The 21,631-nt window shown below is 46.1% G+C and overlaps 1 protein-coding gene across 6 annotated transcripts in view; it reads right to left on the bottom strand.

Moving 5' to 3' along the window:
- The window catches only part of CEP350 (centrosomal protein 350), an 84,552-nt gene that overhangs the window by 47,942 nt on the left and 14,979 nt on the right, over window positions 1-21,631 (bottom strand). For 5 of the 6 annotated variants that reach the window (XM_088447150.1, XM_088447145.1, XM_088447148.1 and 2 more), the window contains 8 exons: window positions 17,843-18,309; window positions 11,194-11,307; window positions 10,862-10,972; window positions 10,471-10,770; window positions 9,699-10,300; window positions 8,493-8,608; window positions 856-1,784; window positions 627-777 (listed from right to left, as the gene is read on the bottom strand). In XM_088447150.1, coding sequence (XP_088303276.1) covers window positions 627-777; window positions 856-1,784; window positions 8,493-8,608; window positions 9,699-10,300; window positions 10,471-10,770; window positions 10,862-10,972; window positions 11,194-11,307; window positions 17,843-18,309 — 2,790 coding nt within the window. The remainder of the gene's footprint in view (window positions 1-626; window positions 778-855; window positions 1,785-8,492; window positions 8,609-9,698; window positions 10,301-10,470; window positions 10,771-10,861; window positions 10,973-11,193; window positions 11,308-17,842; window positions 18,310-21,631) is intronic. The other variant, XM_088447147.1, reaches the window with a different exon arrangement.

The following is a 21,631-nucleotide window of genomic DNA, read 5'->3' as shown; positions in this document are numbered from 1 at the left end:
CTAACTACCTACAGTCCCGTAACCAAGTGTCCCCAGAGACAGTCTCCTATGCTGGGAGTGGCAAGGTGGCAGGAAGAAGTACTGTTCATGGTACCTACTCTGTCGCTAGATGCCAGAACTGGAGGAGGAGAAAAAAAAAAGTAAATATGAAACTACAGAGTTTACCCAACATATTATGAGGGTATAAATGGGAGAAGAGTGCAAAGTTTTGGAGGGTGATTTTAAGCACGTTATACTGCACCTCTTTACTCCAGTGTTCCAGTGACCCCATGGATGAAATAGAAATCTTTTTTTTTTTTAATATAAATAAAATTTGACCACATTTACTACCATTACACAGAACATATTATTTACTTATCTTTATTTAGTGGCAAAAATATTATGCAGTGCTCTACGCTGAGTATCACAGTACAAAAGAGGCAATGTGTATTACTGGCATTAAGCAGTTATGTGTCTTGGACCTAGTGGACAGAAGGGAAGACGACCTAATTGGATTCTTAACATTGATTTTTTGTTCGCATACATGTCTTTTTAGGAGAGAAAAAGAAAAAAACAAAAATCTCATTGAGAACAGACTAACAATTCAAAAGAGCTAAAATAATAAAAATACATAAATAAACACTAACCTCTGATGAGCAGCTTTCTGGGAATCCGTTGCTGACTCACTATCTTGGGATGAAATGAAGTCATCAGCATAGGAGATGCTGTTCTGAGAACTGGTTGCTGAATATACAGGCCGAAAATCTGTTACATTTTCTTCAGCACGTTCATTCAGTTCTATGGGACATAAACCATTCAATTGATGTTTCGGTACAAAATGGGAAATGCTTTCAAAAGGCAAATCATCACCCTCACCTTTCCTAAAGAGCTGGTAAGTCCTGGTAAAGATGTTGATAACACTGTTGGGACTCCCTTTCGACAGCTCTTCCCAAGGGCCTTGAACATCAGACCTAATATTAGAAGCCAGTAATGGTGGATACTTATTTGCCTCCCGCTGGAATTCAGAAAGTGGAGAAAAGGATTTGCTGTCCCTGATGCAGAACTCTTTATTGTTCAGTGTTTCTGCTGGGTGTAGATCTGGCCCATTCCTGGGGTGACCATCCCCTTCAGAAAAGCTGCCTTCACTCAGTATGGGTCCTTCACTAATGGAGCTGGTGCTGGAGTTGGGAGAAGGGCTGGCTTTATTTGGAGATTCAGAAGGCCTTGCACACTTCTCAAGTCCTTGTATGGATGATCTTTCCTGTTCTCCGCCTTCGCATCTCCCTGCAGAGGTACTTGTGTGAGGAACTAATTCCTCTGGAAGTTTCCTGTAGAGATGGTTGGCCCCAGGAAGGTCATCCTGGGAGAAGTGAGTTTTGCAAGTGCTGAGCATTTTATGAATCCTATTGGAGAAAATGTCCTCTATGCTTTCTCGTTCTGGAGGGCTGTCTGGTTTTTTCCATACCGTTTTTATTGGTGGTTTGGGGTCAGGATCAGAGGACCAGGCTATTGGGAAGGTTAGTGAACCCCCAGCTAACTTTTTTGCCTCATTTTCAATCCTAGAGGAGAGGGAAACAGCTGTAGCCTTTAAGGACTCGATGCGGTCCATATTGCTCTTAAAGTCAGCAGATGGCTTCCCTTGAAAGGTCACCTTCTGTGCCAATGGAAACGCATTTACTGTACTTTTCCTTGGGATGAGCAGAGACTCCAAATCTTTAGGAAGAGCAAGAAATGGAGATTGAGGTAATGGGCCCCTGGAAGCAAGCCTGTCTGGCTGGGGATAGTATGCATCCACAAGGTCACTCCTGGAAACACAACCATTATTGTAAAATTACCAAACAACTTGGGATATGAAAAAAATATATATATGAAAGTGAGAGAAAAAAACATACAAAGAAAATAAAAATAAAGAGTTTTGGTAGACTTACATTTGTTAACTCTATTTCTTCAAAGTCCATAGGATCCACAGGGATACCATTGAGGTGTGTGTGGTCGGAAAGGTCTGGGCACCAAACAGTTAAAGCTTTAGCCCCCAGGATGCTCTGGTAGTCCTCCACATATACCACCCAGCCACAGGCAGACAGTTTTGTAAACAAGTCCAAGGCAGGAGCAGGAAAGAGGAGAAGGAAGAACGGTACACTCACTCTCCCAAAAGATTAAGGAATCATTGATCAAGGAAAAAAATACCCAAAAGAGACCAGGTGTGTCAGGGTGGGCGCCCTGTGGACCCTATGGACTTCGAAGGAATAGAGTTAACAAAGGCAAGTCTACCATAACTCAATTTCTTCTTCAGGGTCCATAGGGATCCACAGGGTTACCATGGGGATGTACCATAGCAGATTCCCCTAAGGATGAACGCTCCTGAGCAGAAAGGAGAATCCGACATGCCCAAAGGAAGCAGCCTGAGAGGCACAGGTATCAAAGGCGTAGAAAAGTGTGGACGGAAGACCACGTGGCCGCCTTGCACAATTGTTCAGCAGAACCACAGACTGAGTAGAGTATGCTGTAACCCGGTTTGGAACAGGAAGAAGCTTGCGTGTAGGCGTGAGAGATTGTCATCCGGAGTCATCGAGCTAGAGTCTGTTTGTTAGCTGGCCAGCCTCGCTTGTGAAAGCTGTACAACACAAAGAGAATCTGATTTCCTAAAGGAGTTCGTACGATCCATGTAGAACCGAAGCGCACAAACACATCCAAGGAGGCTTCACCTGCAGAAAGAGGTACGAGGACTGGGGGGCCGGAACCACAATCTCTTAATTCAAATGAAACCGGGATACCACTTTAGGGAGGCACCTAGCCCTGGTATGGAGTACAGCTCTGTCCGGATGAAATATCAAAAAAGTGGAGCGACAGGAGAGCGCTGCCAAATCAGATACCCCATGGGCAGAGGAGATAGCGAGGGAAAGAGCGTCTTCGTTGTCAGCCACTTGAAGTCTACGGAGTTCAAAGGTTCAAACAGAGGAGCCTGTAGAGCCCGGAAAACTAAGGACAAATCCCACAGAGCCACCGGAGGTACAAAAGGAGGTTGAATGTGGAGAACACCCTGAAAGATTGACAGAGCAGAAACCTGAACGCTAAGGGACGCCAGGCGGTGACAGAGGTCTAACCCAGCCTGGAGAAAGGAAAGCATCCGGGAGACTTAAAAAACTCAAGGGTCATAGCTTCTGGGGGAGCACCATTGAAAGTAAGAGTGCCAAACTATGTAATAGATGCGGGCTGGTGAAGGCTTATGCGACCTGAGCATCATCTGGACCACAAAGCGAGAGAAACCTTAGGCTCTTAAGAGGGATGACTCAAGAGCCACGCCGTCAAAGACAGACTAGGTAGGTCCGGGTGCAGGCAAGGGCCCTTCACTAATAGAGTCTGCCGGAGATTGAAGTCCCACCTCCCTGCCAGAGCGTCCACTAAGGTGGCAGAGGGGTCTCTGGTCCTGGCGTACGGGGGACCTTGTGGTTGTGATGTGAGGCCATGAGGTCTACCTCTGGCAGGCCCCATTTGTCCACCAGGAGTTGAAAGACCCCACTCTCCGGCGTGTATGTCCTGATAGCTTAGGAAGTCCGTTTCCCAATTGAGGTCTCCGGGAATGAACTGCCGAGATTGCCGGGAGATAACATTCGGCCCAGACCTGAATGTTTGCTACTTCCTGCATGGCTGTCTGACTTCGCAGGCCCCCGTGATGGTTGAGGTAGGCTACTGCAGTCTTGTTGTCGGACTGGATTTGGACCGGCCTGCCCAGGAGGAGATCTTGCGCCTGAGTGCCCTGTACACTGCTCGAAGCTCCAGAATGTTTATGGGCAGACTACTTCCCTGGGTTTGTCCACTGTCACTGAAAAGTATGATGACCGGTTACTGTGCCCCATCCACTAAGACTGGTATCTGTGGTGAGAAGCTTCCAAATTTGGAATCCAGAAGGGGCAACCCTTGTCCAGATGGGATGTCTGTAGCCACCATGAGAGGGAAAGTCGAACCTCCAGAGAGAGGAGGATCGCCTGGGACCGGATCAGATGAAACTGTCCGTTCCATCAGGAGAGAATCAGTTGTTGAAGGGGCCTGGAGTGGAACTGGGTGTATTCCACCATATCAAAGGTGGATACCATGGACCCCAGGACCTGCATTGCTGAGTGAATGGATACCCTCCGATTGTGGAGAAAGCTGCGCACATGCAAGTGTAATGTGTCAAAATCTTGTCTGCTGGCAGAAAGATTCTATGTATCTGAGAATCTAGATGCCCCCAGATTTATCATCCGCTGTGTCGGAGGAAGGACTTCTTCCAATTGATGATCCAGCCGTGTGTTTGCAGACAATCCACGGCTAGCTGGAGATGGCATTGCAACACAACTGGTGTGTGTGCCAAGATTAAGAGGTCGTCTAGGTATGGCAGGATTATGAGGTGGACTCCATAACTGCCATTATTTTGGTAAAGACCCGAAGGGCTGTTGACAGACCAAAGGGCAGCGACCGAAACTGGTAATGTTGGGGCAGAACAGCAAACCGTAGGAACCTTTGGTGGGTGGAGTAATAGGTACACGTAGGTATGCATCCTGAATGTCCAGGGAAAGCATGAAATCCCCAGGCTCCACTGCCAGGATAATTGATCGTAGAGTTTCCATGCGGAACTTGTGCACTCGGATAAATATGTTGAGGGGTTTGAGATTCAGAAGAGGCCGATGACACCCATTCCGCTTCTTAATCAAAAAGATTGGAATAAAATCCAGTTCCTCTCTGAGACGAAAGAACTGGTATTATCACACCTAAACTCAGCAGGGCGTGAATAGCCTACTGGAGGGCCAAGGCCTTGATAGGGTCTGATGGGGAAGACGCCTCTGGAAGGTGAGAGCGTACCCGAGAGACCATTTCCCTGACCCAGGTGTCTGTTTGTTGCCAAGAGTCGGCAAATCTAAGAAGTTGGCCTCCCACCCTGGGATCACCCAGGAGGAGGCCCGCCCCATCAGGCGGAGGGTTTGTCGTCCGACCTGGAAGCTGGACGTCTGGCCAACCAAGACGGCTTGACTCGCAGCTTGGTGGTCTTGTGCGAACTAGACTGCCTGGGAAAGGACCAAGAAGAGGACATTCTAGGCTTAGGGGCAGCTGTTGATGGCAGAAAGGCAGATTTTGAGGCTTCCACGGTAGCCACAATCTTGTCCAACTCTGCGCCGAACAGCCTGTCTCCAGAGAAGGGTAAGGATTCGAGTGCCTTCTTGGATCCTGTTTCCGCCTTTCAGGATCGTAGCCAAAGGACCCAGCGGGTGACTACCGAGGTCGCAGATGTCTTAGAGGCAAGTAGTGCAGTATCCAACGCAGCTTCTCCCAAATAAGAGACTGCTTCCTGAATACGGGAGATGGAGGCCAGTTGTTACCTGGTAGCGTCTGATGGCAGGCTCTCTTCCAGTGCCTCTGCCCATCCTTCGATAGCCTTAGCCACCCAGGCCACAGCCATAGCTGGCCTAGTGATAGCGTCAGCGAGTAGACTGACTTGAGACAAGTTTCTAGTCTTCTATCCGTGGCATCCTTAAGGGAGTAAAGGTAAAGGCAGTGCAGAGGTTCTGACTAAGCGTGCCACGTGTGAATCAACAGTACACTGCCTAGTAGGGAGAAGGTAAAAGTACGCTAGTCTTTTTGGGACCTGGAACCATTTGCCAGGAGTATCCCAAGCTTCTCTGAGCTCAGTGAGCTGTTCTGACTGAGGGAATTCAGCATTAACCACATTTTGATGTTAAACATGAGGGTTTTAGGCTTAGGGGCCGGTCCATCGGTATACAATCGGAAAACCGACTGCCTTAATACCGACAGCCGGCTTCCCGACGGTCATATCCCGGCGAGGGTGAAATGCCGGGCGTCTAGATGTAGACGCCTGACATTTCCCTGACGCCGGGCTCCGCGAACGGACAGCCGCGGGGGGGGGGGGGGGGGGGGGCTAGGTTTAGGGCACCCGGGGGTGACTTAGGGTTAGGCACCCCCCCGGGAGGGTTAGGCTAGGGAGAGGGAGGGTTAGGCACCCCCCCCCCGGGGGACTTAGGTTTAGGCAGAGGGGAAGGGGGGTTAGGGTTAGGCACTTGGGGGGGAGGTTAGGGTTAGGCACCCCTAAGGAGGGTTAGGTTAGTTTATACTTACCTTAGTGACAATCGGGATTTCCAGCGCTGTCGGGCTTCCGCTGCCGGGAACTCTGCTTTTGTTGGCCAGGCGCTGCCGGGGATCGTGCAGCCGGCGGTGTTTCATACCGATTCCGGTCCATCATCCTCTATATTCAGGATTGATTTAACTGCCCTCACTAAAGCAGGAACATTTATTGTTGAATGACGGTGCTCCTCGCCCGAGTGTGACTCAGAGGGAGAACCTCAGATGATGCATCAGAATCCGAAAGCTGGGTAGACTGAAAGGATAATACAGCCCGCCTATGTGTTTTGCTGGCTAACGGTCTGTCGCATGTAACCTTTGCTGAGAGGCGGCAGACGTTTGAGCCATATTCTGAACTGAGTGGGCATAAACATCCATCCAAGAAAGATGTATAGGAGTACCGACATAGTAGGCTGTAATAGCTGTGGGTACCCCATGGTGGGACGCAGCATGGGGGCTGATAAGCGATCCACTAGCTGCGTCATAACCTGGGATAAGGAGGGCCCTCAAGGTAGTTCCTATACCCGGGGCTGGTAAGATGGACTGGTGAGTAGATTTATAACAATTAGCACACAGACCATCCTGTATGAAATCCTGAGAAGACAAGCCTGCAAAACAGGATTTGCATGTAACCAGCACAGGGGCCTCAGCCTCCTCTGTAATCTTGCCTTTAGAAGACATACAAATAGCCAGTAAGTAGCACACAATAAGTGTATAGCTAAAAATGCAATGTACCCTTCACAAATACAAGTAAATGTGAAGTAATAATGAACCCCTACACACCTGGTAGATGAGGGTTTAAGAAAGAGCAGCAGGGATAGATATAACTGACAGTTAGAAAGTTTAAAAGCAGTGTATCACAACAGCAGAGCTAGCACAAGTCACATATAATGCAAATAAATATACTTATAATGGGCACTAAATCAACTACTCAAGCCTCAAAGGGCTGGTAGGATTTGTGCGCTGTGTAACTTGGCCCCAGGGAGAGGTATACAGAGTGACTGGACCCGAAACTCGAAAAACCTGTAGCTTCAGAAAAGCCCCGATTAATGGCTGCTGAGCGTCTTACATAGGGAAGAGGGTGAGGAGGAGCAGCAGCTCAGATGCGAGAAAAATCTTGTGAGGGATCGTGCTCTGGGCTGGGTTAGGGGCTGCCGGGGAAGGGCTTACCTCTCCGCTGCTGCATGAACCGCCAGCCTCTACATGGTCCCCTAAGCCAGCATTTAACTGCCGCAGGGGTCTAGTGGGGGAGAGGACAAACCAGTCGCCCCACTGCAGCGTCCTCCGGCAGGTCTCTACCGCCAGAGGTAAGGACTGTACTTCTTCGTATATCCAGCCGCAGTCTTGGGTCCCCAGTGAAGCAGCTAGCCGAGCCCCGCTGGCGCCCGCCGTAATCACCGGATCACTCACCGGTGTTGCGGCATCGATGGAGGTAGCTGGAGCAGCTGCACAGGCACCCATTAGGATGCCTTGCTGCTTACTCAAGTAAATAAAATAAACTCATAAAAAAAAAATAAAAAAAAAAACAACACTCAAAAATAAAGCTTGGGGCTTCCTAACACCAAAAGAAAACTGTCTGCCTGTGGCTGGGGGTGGGATATATGTGGAGGACGACCAGTGCATTCTGGGAGCTAAAGCTTTAACTGTTTGGTGCCCGAACCTCTCCGACCACACACACCTCCCATGGTATCCCTGTGGATCCACTATGGACCCTGAAGAAAAAAAATAGATAACTAATGGAGGCAGATAAACTCAGCTAGTCTGTGTCATATTACTTGTACGGTATAAGATAGGCCTGAATTACTTGTATTAAAGCAGCAGTCCCTGATCATTTTCACTTACCTGCTTCTTCCTCTAGCGGAAGGAGAAACTGTGCTCTGTTGTATAGTCCCTGCAAATATTTATTGTTGACCACTTTATAATGGCTGGAGAGTGTATTATAGGGTAAAGGGAGGACATGGGTACAAGGAGGACCAGCACTGCTGCAGTCTCCGTTGTTGATATTTGTTAAGGCGCTCTGCACTGCCAAACCCCATTCCCAACTTGCACACAGGGCTTGGAAACAAACAAGAGAGCACAGGGAATAGTGGCTGCATAGAAGAGCAGTGGGGCTCCAATGACAGCAATGGTGGCAAGAACGATTGTCCGGGAGTGCTGCCTACAGTGGTGGTACTAAGCTGATATTTATTCTTCTGTCACCATCAGTGAGATAGAGGAACTACTGTTTATGTTACTACGGTAACCAATTATAAAAGAGATTTGCCCATTACTACCCACCTTAACTCCTTCCCGTCTTAAACACATAATCATGAAATAGAGCAATGAGTGCTAGTGATTTCCGCAAATACATGTTTGAATAAAATATCAGATAAATAATGGATTAAGGAACAGAGAAGTCCCACCTGAGAAGAGGCTGTAGAGGCTCAGAGAGGGAGAGGTCGCTGCTGGAAGAGGCGCTGGGAGGTCTCTCGTGGCCCTTGTTCTCTTTGTCAGATTCTCCAGAAGGTTGATACAAAGGCTTGGATATATGTACAGGAAAAAAAAGGGGGGGGCAACCAAGAAAAATTATATCAAAGTTTTACATGTTTAATTTATTTTCTACTTCAAAACAGACTTAGGGGGTAAATTAACAAACACTTCTAAAAACTTAAAAATGGAAATGAGGTCTATAGCAGCCAATAACGTTATAGCTACCGTTTATTTAACTGTACAGAAAATGATAGGTACAGTCTGATTGGTTACTATGGGTAACACCTCCATGTCTCCTTTTGAGCTTTAGTATATCTACTCCTTAATCTCAAGACTCAATACATTCTGTTTCAAGGAAAATAGTCTAATACAGCAGCAAGAGGAGTAACGGGGAAGGAGGAGCAGCAGTACCACCACCACATTTACATTACAAAATCACTTCCCCAATTACTTTGCTTTCCTCATTATAAGCAACTTCCTAAGAAAGGAATGGGGACCAAATCACAAGAGTCCTGCAGGATGCAAGGTATCATACACCCTCGGGGTAAGTAACACATACAGGGGCGACTAAGAGGTCTTTCTGGAGAGCTGGTAAACTGAGGCATCGGTAGGATTCACCGCCAAGGCGGAGCTAATTGCCCTGGCTAAGGGTACCATTAGTCTCAGAACAGCAGTCCAAATCCAGCTGGAAATCAGAAAAGGTGTCAATATCCCATATAGTGGTCTTTTACATATAGCACAAGAATAAATGGGGAACTGTATATTAACACTGCCATTTTATGTTGAGCTAGGACATGCTCCCTCCCAAAACTGAAGCGGTCTGCACATTTGAATACAGCAAGGTAATTTGAAGTTGAAAAAGACTTTGGGAGCTACAGTTTTAGATGATCTGAATGTAAGCATTACAGTTAAACACTGGGGAAAAGCCAGTGGAATACTTGGTTGTATAGGAAAAATAATAGGAGGTTATATTGCTACTTTATTCTCTAGGTAGGAAAGAAATGTTTCTGCAATCCATAACCCAATAGCACTGAATAAGGTTAATGCACAAGATAAACTCACTAATCAGACAAGAAAGCGCTCACAATAAGGTAACTCACTATATCAGACATGACAGCGCTCACACTAAGGTAACTCACCTGTTTTTCTTGTGTAGTCGCGTCAGGCCAGGTCTGACCTAGTAGCACTTTGGTGTACGTATCCTGTAGTTGATGCAAGTTTGGTTCCAATGACTTTGACTCTGGAGTTTCCTTCTCTCTGGGTATCGCTGCTGCACTTTTGGCTTTGCTAAAAGCCTCTTTTTGTTTTTGATAAAGCTCTTTTAGTCGCCTGTTCTTCTGTTCCTCCGCTTGCCGCTGAGCCTCTCTCTGTTCATTCTGCCGCTTTTTCCTTTCCTCCTGTTGGCGCATTATGTACAGTCTTACCTGCTCTGTGTCATAGTGTCTCCTTTTAGAAGAGATAGGTGGCTCCTCTGGAGCCTGTCCTTTTTCAGATTTCCTTTTGGCAGAACTGTGGCTTCCGTTTGGACCCTGTTCTGTGCCATCAATACCGCTCTCTAACTGCAGGTCATCTAAGATGCCTCTGATCTCTAGTGGAAGGAAATCTTTCTTTACATCTGTCGAATCATTCTGATTTTTTTGTTCCTCTTCAGATTGTGACTTTGTGCTCTTGCAGTTTAAACTGTCTGCCTGGCCTCGGCTAGACTTAACATGACGAGAATCAGACCGGCTTGAAGAGTTCGCTGCAGGATGTGGAAAGATAACAGAATTACGCATTAAACAAAATTATTTAAAGTTAAATCAAAAGTATATAACCCTCGTTGATAGAGCTATCCCCTAATAGCCACATATCTCCATAAGAGCGCTAAATTCCCTATTCCGTTTCTGTCAAAATGAGCAATAATTCTCAAACCTGATTTAATGGACCTGTCCTGGTTCTCTCTTAGTGCTTGCTTGCCAGCATGGCGATCACTTGTTTTAGGGCGCTGTTCCCTTTGTTGATCATTGGGCACAGTCCTTTTGTCAGTGTTTCTCTCTTTGGACACTGGCCTCTTGTAAATCTGTCCATCAGAAGAAGTCTTTCCTTTGCTTTCCTGACGGACATTTGGCTGAGATTTTGATTCTGTCTCAATCTTGGGTGCCGGACCTAATATCTGTTTGACTAGTTTCTGTCCATCTCTCCAGGAAGACGTACTGATTATGTGTCCTGCAGCTTGCAAAGAGCAGATTTATACATTGATCTGATACAGCCACAGAAGACATGTACGAAGATTGCCAAACTAACACTAATGTTATTTCCTCACCTATTTTGCCATCAGGACTTGCAGAGCCACCAGCTCCTCCCAATCTCTGAACTTTCCTCACTGGTCTGGGTGTTCTTTTGCCTCGTGACTTCTCCGTGGAACATGTTTCCTCTGTGTAAAAAGATTATGTTTTAAGAAACCACCTTTGCTGGCGCCCTTCAATTGTCCATGCTCCATAACTCCTATTTCTAACACATTATACATTTGGTTCATTACATTTGCTCAGTATCTTTGGTTTCCATTCCTCACCCTTGTGATGTCTTTATTAGGCAAATCCCATGGACAAAACCCAATACTGCTCTGACTACACCTTTCGCAAACTCAGTCCTTACCCTGGAAAGAGGGCATCAAAGACCCATGCAGCTGTGCACTGAGGTTCTGAAAGTCAGACTCCTGAAAGACCTTGCCATCTGGGGTACGAATTTTGGTTTCAGGAGGGTTGAAACCTACAACAAAAATATAGAAATTTGCATCATACTGTACTGCACAAATATAATCTACAGGAAAGTCATACACTATAGTGAGAGCATTCCCCTGCACATAATTCCACAGCAATTTAAAGGATCAGTAAACACTTAGGGTTCTGCGGAGCTAAAAGGAGAAGTCTTTGATTTAGTTGCAATGCAAGCAGGTCTAATTCTGGAGACTCCGGATATCAGAATGAACCGGTCCAAACACCTTAGAATACAAGACCTTTCCCTGGTAGATGTGGAGCTGCTGATGCCATTTAGTGGCTCATGCAAGTCATGCAGTAACACTGTCTGTTTAGACACTGACTGCAGGAGCTTTTTTGGAAAGAGCCAAATAAATGTACCTGAGCCCCATGACACTGATTGATAAAACAGACTCCTATTTAGGCTACATCCCCCAGACTCGATGGGGATATACAACGTATATATGGATGTACGTTTCCAAGCCGTTGGAGGATGATTTCACCTGCCTTGAAGGAATAGAGCAGGGATGGGGAACCTCATCCCCAGGGGCCTTTTAAGCCCCTCGGAATCATTTGGTCTGGCCCTCTAAGCTATTTTCTGCTAGCCTCATCTGGCTAATAGAGTTCCTAGAATGGCACCCTGCAGCCAGAATCTATGCAGCAGTACCGCATGGAGAGTCCTTAGGACGCTTCAGACGGTTACACTGCTGCCCTTACATCTCCCCGGAGCATCCTGAGTATGCTCCGGGGATTGCTGTAATCACCGGTGATTGTGACCTCACCCCTGTGTGACGTCACATGGAGGGGGAGTGGCCTGCACCAGGCCCGAGAATAAAGTTATATATATCAAAATGGCCCTCGGCAGAAAAAAGGTTCCTCACCCCTGGAATAGAGTATGACCTCACTGGTGATAAAAGGGACACATTCATGTATTATCAGAGGAAGGAGGTGAATGGGACCCTTCTGATGGAAACAGTAAACTAACCCAACACAGTAGTTGTATAGCTCTCACAATACCTCTGTGCAGAAACGAGTGAAAGAGAGAGGGTGTGTGGTATTCAGGTTGCTGTAATCCAGTTCTCCGTGTGGTAATGGGTGCAGCAGCACCAGAGCACTTTCCTGTAGAGTTGGCGGGATTCTAATGTATCCAAGGGTGCCATACCCCCCTACTGGAGGCATCAGGGAGCAAAGCTCCACAGCTCAAAATAGACTTTCAAGATGAGCAGCGATCCAGCCTGCCAAGCACGTCCAGTCCACCAGTTAACAATTTGTGCAGCTTTGAAGGTCTGATTCAGGAGGACAAACGCATTCGAGTTAGTGATATTGCTGACGAACTGAACATCTCAGTGTGTACTGTGCACATCACTCATGAGCAACTGGGGTACAGGAAAAAAGTGTTCATGCTGGGTACCGATGTAAACCACAAAAAGATCACAAAACCAATAGGATGAGTGACTAACCGGAAGCGCAAGCGCTTATGGCATTACCATTGGGAGGTACTGGACCATCCTCCCTACAGTCCTGCCATGGCACAGAGTGATTTCTATCTCTTTGGACCATTGAAGAAGCACCTGGGTGGAAGGTGATTTTCAACAGACGGTGAAGTTCAGTAAGCCGTCATGTGCTGGCTTCAGGCGCTTGACAGCGATTTCTTCGATACCGGAATAGATGCCTTAGTGTACCGTTGGAACAAATGCTTAGACAAGTGTAAAGAAAGAATCTGTATCAAGGCCATACATATATGTACGAGTTGAAAAAAAATTTATGCAAGAAGCCATTCCTCCAAAGAAGTACCAGAAAAAGACCACAAGGGACAGTTTAGGCTATCACCCTGCAGAAGGGCTACGTGAAAATGTAAATTAGTTAAAAACAGATTAAATTGCACACTGAACTGGGGAAATTAAAGTGGAGAAAAACAACGGAATTCAGAAGAATCATAGGAGAGAAGTAAATTGTCTCCTAGGGAATGGTATGATAAATCCACTGTCTATGACTTCCGATCCCAAATATAGAGCTTATAGCAACATTGGAACAAAGTGTTTAGACGCAGGCCAACCCCGCCGGTTAGCAGCGTAAAGGATGAATAGAGCATCAGATTTACAAAATCCAGCAAAGCAGGAAGAACAATCGGCTGATTAATGTTAAAAGCGGAGACCACCTTCGGCAAAAAGGAAGGTTGAGTACGAAGTTCTGCCCAATCTACATGAAAAACCAGGTAAGGAAAACGACAGGATAAAGCTCCCAGTTCTGACACTCGCCTAGCCGATGCTAGGGCCAACAAAAGAACCACTTTCCAAGTGAGAAATTTGAAATCCACCTCCTCTAAAGGTTCAAGTACTGATGACTGAAGGAAAGACAGGACAAGGTTGAGGTCCCACAGAGCGTTGGGCTGTACTCGAAGCACCCCTTGCAAAGGGGTCTAAACCTTCCAAAATCAGGGCTAGGCTACACTGAAAAAATATTGAGAGAGCAGAAACCTGCACCTTCAGCGATCCCAAGCGAAGACCAGCATCAAGCCCCTTTTGAAGAAGACGGGACAAGATAAAGGAAGAAGTGAAGGAATCACACCCCTCACACCAGGAGATATAGGATTTCCAAATCCGATGATAAGGAGCAGATGTTACCGGCTTCCAAGCCCTGAGCATTATATTAATGACCGCCCTCGTAATGCCACAGCTTCTTAGGATGCCGGTCTCAACAGGTACGCCTTCAATCGTAGCCGGTCTCAACAGGTACGCCTTCAATCGTAGCCGATCAATTGTAGCCGACGTAAGTTGGGGTGCACGAACAGACCCTGCTGAAGAAAATCCGACCAGAGTGGAAGAGGCCATGGCTCGTCTACGAGGAGGAGTAGATCAGAGTACCAAGCTCAACGAGACCAGTCTTTAGCTACTAGGATGACAGTTGTGAACTCATGCTTGATTTGCTTGAGAAGGAGTGGAAATGGCAGAAACAGATACACTAAGCTTAACGGCCAAGGGATCGACAAAGCATCCGCTCCAACTGCCTCTGGATCTCTGGTCCTGGAGCAGTCAAAAGGTCCTGGAGGTCGTTAGATCTTTAATCTTATGCGGTCTTCCCCAACTGTGGATTAGTTTAAGAAAGATCTCGGGATGCAGAGCCCATTCACCGGGATGGAGATCCTGATGACGGAGGTAATTCGCTTACCAGTTGTCCACTCCTGGAATGAAGACAGCGGAGTTGGCCTTGACGTGTCGTTCTGCCCACTGTAGAATGCGGCTGGCCTCTCTCATTGCCAAGCAACTGCGTGTTCCCCCCTGCCAATTGATGTTATCCACCGCTGTGGCATTTTCGGAGTGCACCCGAATGGGCAACCCCAGCAGAAGGAGCTCCTTCTAGCAGCACGTTGTAGACTCGGAGTTCAAGAATGTTGATCGGCAAGAGGGACTCCTGACGCAACCACTGCTCCCCGAATTGGTGGTCCAGGACCACTGCTCCCCCATCCTCGAAGGCTGGCATCTGTAGTTATAATGATCCAATTCCACACTCCGAAGCGTCGATCCACCACAAGGTGGTCTGACCAGAGCCATCAGATCAGAGAAATACACGCTTGAGGGGACAATCTCACGGTGCATTTGTAGACGAGAGCCCGACCATTGAGACAGAAGATCCAACCGGAATGGTCTGGAGTGAAACCTGCCAAACTAAATGGCCTCGAAAGAGGCCATCATTTTCCCTAGAAGCCGAATGCAAAGGTATACGGATACCCTCTTCGACTTGAGTACTAAGCAAACTAACTCCTGGATGGCTACCGCTTTGTCTAGAGGCAGGAAAATCCGTAGCAAAGCTGTTTCCAGAATCATCCCTAGGCACCGAAGCCGTTGAAACCGTACCAGCTGTGACTTCTGGAAATTGACAATCCAGCCATGTTGTATGAGGATCTGAAGAGTAAGTGCCCCTTGGCCCAGCAGTCCTTCCGCCGACGGAGCCTTGATGAGCAGGTCGTCCAAGTAAGGGACAATAGTCACTACTTGAGAGCGCAGATGAGCAACCATTACCTTACCGTTACCTTGGTGAAGACCCTGGGAGCATACGAAAGACCAAAGGGCAGGGCTTGGAACTGGTAATGAAAGTCCTTAATGGTAATTCGGAGGAATGCTTGGTGTGGTTTCCAAATGGGGATGTGCAGATACGCATCCTTGATGTTCAAGGACACCATGTATTCCTTCAAGTCCAAGCCCGCAAAGACTAAATTAAGGGATTCCATCTTGAATCTGTGAAAAGTTAAGTAACGGTTCAAAGACCAGAGATTTAAAATGCGCCTGACTGACCCCTCCGCTTCGGAACCACAAACAGATTGAAGTAGAATCCCTGGGTTCTTTGGGTTGCCAGAACAGGGACCAGGACCTCTGCAACCAGTAGCCTGTCGATTGCCTGTCGCAAAACTAGTTGGATGGACTGGAAACCCTGTCATGAAAAAACAAACTGGAGGAGGATTGGCAAACTTTATCCTGTAGCCCTGTGATACAAGATGCCGAACCCAACTGTCGGAACAATTCCGAAACCAAATATCCGAGAAGTGCAGGAGAGACGCTTGGAATCCCTGAGGTGGGATGGGAGCCCGTCATGCAGCCAACTTGTCTGCTGGCTTGGGGTCCACATGACAGGCACTTGCAGCCTGATGTCCTCTGGAACGACTTCCTCGAACAGCTGATGATAAAACTCTTGGTCTGGCCTGAAACCTTGCAAGAGCCCGAAAGGTAGGCCCCTTAAAGGAGCGACATGGAGTCGGAGCCGAAGACTGCAAAAAGATACTCTTGCCCCCTGTGGCCAGAGAGATCCATTTGGCCAACTCCTGTCCAAACAGAATATCATCTGTGAAAGGAAGAGCATCAACGTTTAGACTCAGCGTCCGCCTGCAAGCCGATATTCTGGAGCCTACCTGTCAATATCCCTTGAGGCGTCGCCGAGATATACCGCCGATTCCTGAATATGCTTCGCTAAAGTGACAGTATTCGACTTTAGACCACCCCCGCCAACTGTTCCACTCACTTCTACACTGCCTTGTTGACCCAAGAACAGACGAAGGACGGGCTTAGAAGTGAGCCAGCAGCAATATATATGGATTTTAGAGTATTCTCAAATTTCCATTTGGAGCTTTCCTTTAAAGTCGTAGCTCCCGGGACTGGCAATGAAGCCTTCTTCGAAAGGCGAGTGACAGATGAATCCACAGGCGGAGGAGTTTCCCATCAATTTCTGTTGTTATCTATGGGAAGGTATAAAGGGCAAGAAAACACCTAGGGATCTGGAATTTCTGATCTGTGTGCTTCCATGCTGGTAACCCTAGTCTTTTGTTTCTTACCAAACAAGGATGCATTCAGAAATTCTGGTACCTCCGGATCTGAGACATGAAGGACTTCCCTCACCACAAGGATAAGAGCTTCAATAGCCTGCATTGTCTCGGGTTCCTGTGAGAAAACCTTCACGTCCGAATCTTCCGGCATCTCCCCTTCCTCCTCCTTAGACGAGTGATCTGCGTCCGATTCCTCATCCGACTGAAGAACCGCTGGAAGGGCTCTCTTCCTAGAAGTTTGACCTACCACGACCTCAAGTGACTTAGAGGAGGAACGTATTAACTGGACTAGCCTGTCCACCGAATGGGCTAATCCCTGAGCCCAAGCTAGTTTTGTAGCTAGGAAAGAAGGGCGAGACGTGATTGACCTGTTCCCTGGCAGCTTCCCGCTCTTTCCAAGTAGCGGCTAACTCTGATGTATAGTCAGCCATAACCTCTGCTAGGCTATTTATCAAAGAGGACGTGACAGTCTGCGCTATAGTAGAACTCTCAGCCTCGCACAGGGATGAGCCCTCAGAACGAGCTTGCGTAAACTTTAATTATTTTTTTTTTACACCTAGTGCATGCAAACAGCTTCTGAGAAGCAGTCTGTTGCCTTAGAAGACATGTCACTCACACTCCCAAACAAGCGCCACAGTAAAAAGGCGGCAGTCACACACAGTAACTGAGGAAGAGCAAAATCGAACAATTATAATGCTTCCCCATCAATTTATTAACTCACAGACCCCTTGTATTAGGATTCTGGATCTGCCAGCAGCAGCTCTGAACCGTTGAGCCACCACCTCTGAGGAGAGCTGGATACAGAGAAAAACACCACCAGCGGCCGCTGATCTGAAGGAAGAGGAGCGATGCAGGAGTGTGACACTAGTGAAAATGGTGCTGCTCAGTGTGAGCAGGACGCACCGCAACAAGCTAGATGCAGTACAGAGGGCGGCGCATAGCTCTTAGAGAGTAGCTATGGCCGCAGATACTAAAGTTTGGGAAACACTGCCCTAGTGGATGAAGGAGAAACTAAATTGGAAAAGCAGAGGATAACACTGTAAAACTGTAATCGCTAGATAACAACATACCTAATTTCAGACTTTTTAAAGTTATATCATGACAAAAAACACTTAGCCATTTTTAGATTGGATTAACTTGTCTTTTAGTTTTACATAGGTTAGTTATTGTAAAATCATTCTAATGTAGCTCTATAACAAAAACAAAAAAATAAAAGGTTTCGGCACGATCATACCACGGTAGGATGGTGGTGGGGGAGCCGCTGCCACTTTCCGTGTCTTTGTGTTTGTTGTGGTGTCTGTGAAGGTTGAAGACTTAGGGAGATGTTCTCTGCTGTCCCGGTCCCCGGAAAGTTCCCACTGTCTGCGAATACGCTCTTTCAGCTTCTCTAGCTTGGCATCTGGCTGTCGCCTTTTCAATGTCTCTAGCCTGTTACTAGACGGGCTGAACGAAGAGGGTTGCTGAGAAATTTCTGGATGCCTTGTGTCTCTATAATCGGTGTGTATGTCCCGATTAGACTGAGGTAAATTCCACTCCAAAGCATCTATGGCAAGTCGGTCATTTAGGTAGCGCACAGTGGTCTCATCTACGGCTGAAGAACGTGTGCTGTCAAAGTCCTTTTCCACTTTGCCACAGTCCTTTAGGCCAGATAGCGAATGACCAGTGCCCCTCTCATTTGAAGATAGAGCATTAACAGCGTCGCTAAAATGATATAAGTATTACAGAATTAGACTTCAGAAAAGAGGCACAGCAATGTAATAAGTTATAAAATAAGTGTTGATACATATGCAATGTTAGGGATGTAAGGGATCAGGCTTACGGATACTGAAAGCTCCTGATTGTATAATTACTACATTCCCTTCCCATTCTGGTTCCTCTTCCTCCAGCCATTAAGCATCTCTTAACAATGCTGTTTATTTATTGTGGATAATACAACACATTATTGAAAACGGAAAACTGAGAAACAAGTGGTGCATTTCAATTAAAACGAATGTACTAGTATTGCAAAATTATATTTTACATTCCCATTTATTCTTTAGTCCAGAGCACATGAACTAACAACCTCACAGGCTGCGCATAAGATGTCCAGGCTGGTCTGGCCTCTTGCCAACGCACAATGTAATTTTCAATATGTATATCTCCCCTCCGGCTTAGGCCCCCTGAGGCTGACTGAGAGCCGGATGGCATGGTGACAGCGTAAGGCTCGGTTCTCTATAGAAAACAGCAGTGAAGGAGTGTCTGCTCCAGTTTTGACGCAACTCAGTAAGGTTGTCTCTTTCTAAATAGCAGCAGCGTCACATTTGGAACAATGAGCGCTACTTATTACAAAATATATAACCACACTGTTAATGAAGTTTCAGAATAAGCACCCTGTTCTGTGGGCACCCTAAAATAAAACGTTTTACCTGTACGAAGGGTGTATAGAACAGGTAGGAGCACAACACACAATGAATATTTTAAAGTGCCAAAGGCCTACAGGGGACTGTGCAACCCATGGCCCATTAGCCCGCTAGTGGTGGGTGATCCAGAAAACATGGAGTGCTAAGGGAAAAAAGGGAAGATTTTGATTGACCATATTCCATGTCTCTGTTCTTGATATAAAGATTTAAAGTTTTACGTAAACCCAATGGTTTACACACAGTGCCGATGTTTAACGATTGGTGGATGTGCAGAATCTGTACTGCGCATGTGCAGATTACAGACTGGGATGGAAATAGCAGCCCCTCCCTCCCCCAGCCGTAGCACCATTGACATGCTGTGGCCATTTGGGGGTGGGGAAGGTGTGGTGATGGCCAGCGTTCTTGAAAACGGAGGCATGTCTGCGCTGTTTTCAAGGCGTAGCGAGGCCTTGGTCTGCTTCTCCTGACGCACATTTCCTGGCCTCGGCAGAGTGAAAACACCGGCCATCCTGCGTAACATGAGGGTCACTCAGATGATCTGATCCTGCATCCTCAGAAACTTGCAGGAGGCATCTATTGACACAAGAGTCTCCTGCAGTATTAGCATATTTACACACAGCAATAAAATGACTGGCGCTATAAACAATTTATAATATAATAATAAAGGTAATATGAAGCGGAAGTCTATTAAAACATATTTATGCACATTTATTAACAATTAGACATATGAATAACATATTCAATAAAAGAAAATATAAATAAATGAATGAAAAAAATATAAATAATCAATATAAAATCACTAATTATGGAGCATCGATGGTGAGTCAAACGATTAATCTTAATCTATGGACATCCTCGGTATAAGTCTTGAAATAGTATCCAGATGATAAAGTCAGGAGACAATGTTATGAGGGTTCAATTAACCACAAATATTTACCAGCTTAAGGTCCTTCAGGATAGCAGTCCAATTAGCAGATAACTGCAAGATTGATATCGATGGTGTTGTTGGTAAGACTGGTATTTAATCGTCAGTCCACAAGGATGGTCCCTCAGGATTCAGTCTGCTTTAGCAGAGCACCGTGCTGCTGGTCATAGGTGAAGATGTAGAAACAATGGTCTCCTTTAGGTGAAAATAGAACCTGGTGTGTTCACAAGGCTCCTCAGATCCACAGAGGGATAGTACCAATGTCCATAGAAAGATTAAATGATTGCTTAACGCGTTTCGCTGGATGACAGGACTCCAGCTTCACCAGATGAAGCTGGAGTCCTGTCATCCAGCGAAACGCGTTAAGCAATCATTTAATCTTTCTATGGACATTGGTACTATCCCTCTGTGGATCTGAGGAGCCTTGTGAACACACCAGGTTCTATTTTCACCTAAAGGAGACCATTGTTTCTACATCTTCACCTATGACCAGCAGCACGGTGCTCTGCTAAAGCAGACTGAATCCTGAGGGACCATCCTTGTGGGCTGACGATTAAATACCAGTCTTACCAACAACACCATCGATATCAATCTTGCAGTTATCTGCTAATTGGACTGCTATCCCGAAGGACCTTAAGCTGGTAAATATTTGTGGTTAATTGAACCCTCATAACATTGTCTCCTGACTTTATCATCTGGATACTATTTCAAGACTTATACCGAGGATGTCCATAGATTAAGATTAATCGTTTGACTCACCATCGATGCTCCATAATTAGTGATTTTATATCGATTATTTATATTTTTTTCATTCATTTATTTAGATTTTCTTTTATTGAATATGTTATTCATATGTCTAATTGTTAATAAATGTGCATAAATATGTTTTAATAGACTTCCGCTTCATATTACCTTTATTATTATATTATAAATTGTTTATAGCGCCAGTCATTTTATTTCTTTGTTTCCATATTGGTGTAGAGGCTGACTACCTCTGTCTGGCTGCCATAGTGACAGCGCACCGGAATACTTTGATATTTACACACAGCAGCTGTGCTGGGTGTACTGCATACAACTCTGAATCAGGCCCAGAATACTATACATTAAGGGGAGTAAGCAGATGTAGTGCAGGTCCATAATAAAGATAAGTGAAACGTAAGGTTTGCATAAGAGAGGATGGTGGTCACAGCTTTATGTTCTAAAGGGATGATTTACTGGTCATGTGTCACAACACTACAGCAGAAATGATTATTAAGCAGATGGAAAACAAATTCAAAGACAGGAATACAGTTGTTTTTTTGGGTGCCCATAACGCCCATCTAAAGTGACAGGAGCTATTCAATTGTTTGTGCCGCTGGGCACCCATTACTTATCGCATATTTCTGTTCATAGCCTCCAGAGCAGTGAACAGAAATCCGCCCAAGGTAGGGCTTTTGGGCACCTTAACCCCATTATGCTCTGTCTCTTTAGAAGCGACTAGCCACTTTACACTGCTAAACACCTGCGTTTTGGGCGCGATATCTGTGATAGTGATAGGCGCCCAAAAACAATTGAATAGCTCCCGCCACTTTAGATGGTGGCTGTTTCTGCAATAAAACTATTGAATTTCCCCCATGGCTCTAAAATCCTTAAGATCCATGCATATGTATGTTTGAATAAAATATGTACAAACAGGTTAAAAGTTACTGTGTTTACTTGT

This window comes from Taudactylus pleione, unplaced genomic scaffold (assembly GCF_031769625.1).
Source record: "Taudactylus pleione unplaced genomic scaffold, aTauple2 ptg000421l, whole genome shotgun sequence".
Classification (NCBI taxonomy): Eukaryota; Metazoa; Chordata; class Amphibia; order Anura; family Myobatrachidae; genus Taudactylus; species Taudactylus pleione.
Note: the sequence above shows the minus strand (reverse complement) of the source record. Positions and strands in the feature narration are given on the sequence as shown.